At 30.0% G+C, this 5,431-nt stretch overlaps 1 protein-coding gene across 1 annotated transcript; it reads left to right on the top strand.

The window, feature by feature from the left end:
• Window positions 1-1,223: 1,223 nt before the first annotated feature.
• On the top strand, window positions 1,224-3,042 carry LOC124921008 (pentatricopeptide repeat-containing protein At1g74900, mitochondrial-like). Its single transcript, XM_047461606.1, has one exon. The coding sequence runs from the start codon at window positions 1,256-1,258 to the stop codon at window positions 2,750-2,752; it is 1,497 nt and encodes a 498-aa protein (XP_047317562.1). The 5' UTR covers window positions 1,224-1,255; the 3' UTR covers window positions 2,753-3,042.
• The last annotated feature ends 2,389 nt before the right edge of the window (window positions 3,043-5,431 follow it).

The raw sequence follows: 5,431 nt of genomic DNA, 5'->3' as shown, positions 1-5,431 counted from the left end.
TTTGCCGAAGTGGGGGTAAATATAATAGTGTAAAGCACGTCTAACATTACTTTAGATAAAAGAAAAATTTATGACACAACTTTAAGTAAAATCTTCGGATCAATCTATCGTAACTATACAAATAAATGGTGTAATTGATTTGATTCTTACTAAGAAGAAATCTACATTTCTATTTATTGTTTTTTAAACTCATAAATTAATTTTATTTTTTTTTATATTTGATGAATTTTAAAATATATGTTAATATTAAAATTTTGGACTGGACTTAATTTTTACAAATTAAATCTAATTTAAAATTAATTAAATTTGAATAATATTAATATTTATAGATAAATAATATTATGTTTATATTATTACCCGTGCAAATGAGATTCGATTGAGAGTGTGTGAAGTGTGTGAGTTCATGAGATGAGATTCAATTGATATTTAGTGGGTGGTTTGTCGAAGTGATGGTAATATAAAAGGTCTTTAACAAATTATATATTAGTGGTTAAAAATATATGAATGAAATGTTGATTGACCGAGTATATGAATTAGATGTTGATTGACCGATTTGTTTGAGATTTTTTTGTTGATTTATTGAACTGGGGGTAAGAAGCCGATTAAGATTCATGAGTGTTTGTCGACGAGAAAAAGAGTCATATAAAAAAAGTGTGAGTCACAAGAGGTCTCGATAAGATTGGTGAGTGGTTTACCGAGGGATAAATAGACATATGAAAAAGTGTGAGTCACAAAAATATGGTCGATTGAGGGGATTGGTGGTTGGTTTGACGGGAGATAAAAAAGTGTGTGAAAATGTGTGAGGTCACGAGATGAAATGACTATTGAGATTTACTGGTTGTTTTGCCGAAGTGAGGATAAATATAATAGTGTAAAGCACGTCTAACATTACTTTAGATAAGAGAAAAATGTATGACACAATTTTAAGTAATATCTCCGGATCGATCTATCGTAACTATACCGATAAAAAGTGTAATTGACTTAATTCTTATTAAGAAAAATATACATTTTTTAAACTCAAAATTTTTTTGGATATGAATTAGTTTTTAACAACTAAATTTAATTTTAAATTAATTAAATTTGAATAATATTAATATTTATAAATAATATTTTGTTTATATTGTTATTTGATTAATGCTATTTATATATATTTTGAAAAATAAGTTTTTATAATTAAAAGTCACAATTAGGATAAATTAGTAGATGGACATGGGCAATAAGATGGTCTTGTAGGCAGTATAGTAGAGGAAGGAATATGATTCCTTGGAGAAGTACCACCACCGTAGTTCCAAGTGCAGTTCGCTCTCTTCTTCTGAATCCCAAGTTTTCTTCTCACAAACTCACCTCCATCGCCGGCGAATCCCCACTTCTATCGCCACCGGAAGCATCTTCCATCACTACCCTAGTTATTAACACCGATCCAAGAGACCTCCCATCAGCTCTTAGCAATTACCCAGTTCAATGGACACCCGAATTAGTCATCAAAATCCTCAAACTCCTCTGGAATCACGGTCCCAAATCCCTCCAATTCTTCAGGTCCCTCGAACGCCACCCTGGTTACAGACACTCATCCGCCGCATTTGACCACGCCATAGACATTGCCGCCCGTATTCGCGAGTACAAGACTGTCTGGACCCTAGTCGAACGGATGCGTTCCCTTCGTATCGGACCAACTTCGAAAACATTCGCCATAATCTCCGAAAGGTATGTATCCGCTGGAAAAGCTGATAAAGCTGTTAAAGTTTTCTTATCTATGCATCATCATGGTTGTCATCAGGATTTGAATTCATTCAATACGATCCTCGACGTGCTTTGCAAATCCAGGAGAGCCGAGAAGGCTTATAATCTGTTAAGAGTTTTCAGAGATAGATTCAAAGCTGATACAATCAGCTATAACATTATTGCGAATGGGTTTTGTTTGATTAAACGCACGCCAAGGGCATTGGAGGTTCTAAAGGAAATGGTGGAAAGGGGATTAGATCCAACTCTAATTACCTACAATACAATGCTTAAAGGTTTCTTTAGATCTGGTCAGATAAAGGAAGCTTGGAAGTTCTTCTTGCAAATGAAGAAGAGAAAATGTGAGATAGATGTTGTCACATACACAACTGTTATCCATGGACTCGGTGTTGCTGGAGATGTAATCAACGCACAGAAGGTGTTCGATGAAATGTTTGAGAACGGAGTTCTTCCTTCTGTGGCGACATATAATGCATTGATTCAGGTACTATGTAAAAAAGATAATGTAGAGAATGCATTAGTTGTATTAGAGAAGATGAAGAACAAAGGCTATGTACCCAATTTGATTAGTTATAATGTAGTGATAAGAGGACTCTGTCATGCTGAGGAAATGGATAGAGCTGTAGAATACATGGATAGAATGAAGGAAGATGATAACGAGTGTAAACCTAATGTGCAGACATACAATATTGTGATTCGTTACTACTGCGATTTAGGTGAAATTGACAAGGGTTTGGAGGTTTATGAGAGAATGGAAAAGGAGAGATGTCTTCCGGATTTGGATACTTATAATATAATGATAAGTGGGATGTTTGTGAGGAAGAAATCTGAGGATTTAGTTATGGCTGGTAAATTGATGATAGAAATGGTTGATAGAGGGTTTATGCCTAGAAGGTTCACTTTCAATCGAGTCTTAAACGGGTTGTCGCTTACTGGTAATCAGGAGTTTGCTAAACAGATTTTGAGATTACAGAGCAAATGTGCCAGAGTTCCTCGCCATTTCAGATTGTGAAGAGAAGCTTTCTTCCATGGCCATGGTCATGTTCATTCCCAACCCTTCTTCCCAAGTCGACCTGAAACAGAAAACCGCGATTATATATGGTCCGTTATAAGATTTTGATAGAGTATGAAATTCATCAATCCACATTAAGGATGGAATGATATTTAACCAAACCAATCTGATTCAGGCTCACCCCACTAGTTTGCACTTAAAATTTGTTGTATTTGAAATTGGATTGCATTGTTATGTTTATTGACTTTTAAAGATGTTTTTGGTTAACGTTAGAAGGAATTGTGGATGTTTGATGGGTTGTAATTTAAGAGCTTGTTTCATGTGAATTATTTGTCAATGATAATGGACCCTGGACCCAATGTTCTTCTCCAAAAGTTTGGGCAATTTTTTTAATTTACTTAATTTTTTTTTAATATTTTATTAAAATATTAATTTAGAAGAAATAATTTTTTGATTTTTTTTTTAAACTATGTTCATTGTTTCTAAACAGTTTGTCCAAATTATCAATTAATTCTGGGTTATTCTTTCAACATTTAAAAATATGTATTACAGAAATTTATAACCGTATTTATATCAAACTAGTGTAGTCTTATTAACGCAAATATGTTTGTGAGAAAAGCTTAAAATATTTTAAAATAAAAATAAAGAAACTCAGACTAATCAAAACTTATTTGTGTATCACTTGATAATATATAATAATATACATATAAAGTAAAATATATAAATAATATGACAATAAAATGTTAACATTGTGAAAATTATCGGAAATCAAATAGATATCGAGAGTTGTTTCCGATCTTTTTTTTTTAAAAAAAAGAAAACATTGGTAAATCATAATCCCATTTTATTATTTACTTATCTTAAACACAATTATTTTTTAGAAATAAAAATAGAAAACTGTTATTTAATAATTTAACATACTTATATATGTTTATGTCTAACAAATATATTTATTTCAATTTTTTAATTTAAATTTGATTATTTTTCCAAGTATAATAAAGACCATTTTCAAATTCGCATTAAAAAAATTAATCAGATAAATGTCATATTTAAGACTGTCGTTCAAAGTTTTGGTCGAATTAGGACTTTTCTAAATTTTTATCGTATTAAGAACTCTTTTTCAATGCTTTCTTATATTTGCAATTTCTTAACGAAGACGGCTGTTATTACAACATTTATTTTGTATACATGGTCTACATTTTTATGCCATAGTCATGCACCATCTAAAACCGTCAGCATTACAAAAAGGAATCCCCATGTAACACCTAAAAATCAATGATTTTCTACACCTCATAATTCAAATTTTGCTTCATTTTAACTAAAATAACAAACCAAACACAATTACTCGTCAAGCCATAAATTAAATTGACAATGATGATGTCAAGTAACTTCATGCTGGGTGATTCAACTAACTATTTTGAGTAAAAAAAAAAAGAGGAGTAGGTAAAGAAAGAGTTATCATCCATCGTCTTAAAGGTTGTAAATAAATAAACTAATTAAAATTAAAATTGAAAGACAATCAAAACAAATTTGAATTTAAATAATAAAAGTTGTTCTGATAAAATGTTATTTTTTATTGAAAAATAATTAGGATAGATAGGAGAACAAACATTTCTTCTTTCTAGTCCATATTAACGTCTTATGGTTAACTGCGAAGTTGAAGCTAGCCCTTGATAAACGACGAAGCCAAAGTCACGGAAGACAATGGATCTTAGTTGCGGAAGGCATATTTTTTCGCCGGATCGTGGACCCATGGAAGAAGCACATTGACAATCGGTGTGTCGATGAAGAAATAAGACAAGTTTAAGGTAAAAATATGAAAGCAAGGAAGTTTAAGATAAAAGAGGATAGTTTAAAAACCTATTCAAAATAACTTCTAAATCGTTCAAATAGAGTATTATATAGTATAGCTGTATTGGGCATCACAACCTATTAAGCACAGGACATCACCTTTATGGGCTCTATTTTTTTTTAAATATTTAATTGTATTATATTATTAATTTTAATTTTTCTTTTTTTTCTCTTTCAATATTAAATATATATTATACAATATATATAATTTTTTATCTCTTATTTCCATATTATATATTAATCATTTATATCTCATTTTATATTATTAAAATTAAAAAAAATACTATTTTAAAAGACACAAAATTTAAATTTGTATTGCCCTAAATTCTCAGGATCAGCCGTACATTAACATTACACCCACAATGATTTGAATCTTGAATAAGTGTGGTAACTCGTAGATCAATATACATATAACATTATAACATGTGTCAAAATATATTTACAAAATATATTCATACACTAAATAAAAAAAATAAAAATAATCACAAGTTGTCTAAATAAACCATCATGCATATTTGAAAATTTTAAATTCTCAAAACTCAAATCAAAACACTATTAAAAACTAAAAATCAACTACCAAACATCAAGAACAAAGGAAAAAACTAAAAATAGAATTTTCAAATTTAAGTGTTTTTGTTTTAGATGATTTTAATCAATTTTATCAATCCAAAATTAACATATGATGAACATATTCAAAACATCATGAATTAATTCAAGAACAACTTCAATACACAATTTGAGAATTTACATTTCAATTGGATTTTTACAAAATTGAATTCTCTAACCTTTAAATGACTGTCTCTAGATGATTCTAACAACTTCACAAAT

The sequence above is a fragment of the Impatiens glandulifera genome, chromosome 1, assembly GCF_907164915.1.
Source record: "Impatiens glandulifera chromosome 1, dImpGla2.1, whole genome shotgun sequence".
NCBI classification, from domain to species: Eukaryota; Viridiplantae; Streptophyta; class Magnoliopsida; order Ericales; family Balsaminaceae; genus Impatiens; species Impatiens glandulifera.
The sequence above is the reverse complement of the archived record's forward strand: the minus strand, read 5'-3'. Positions and strand labels throughout refer to the sequence as shown.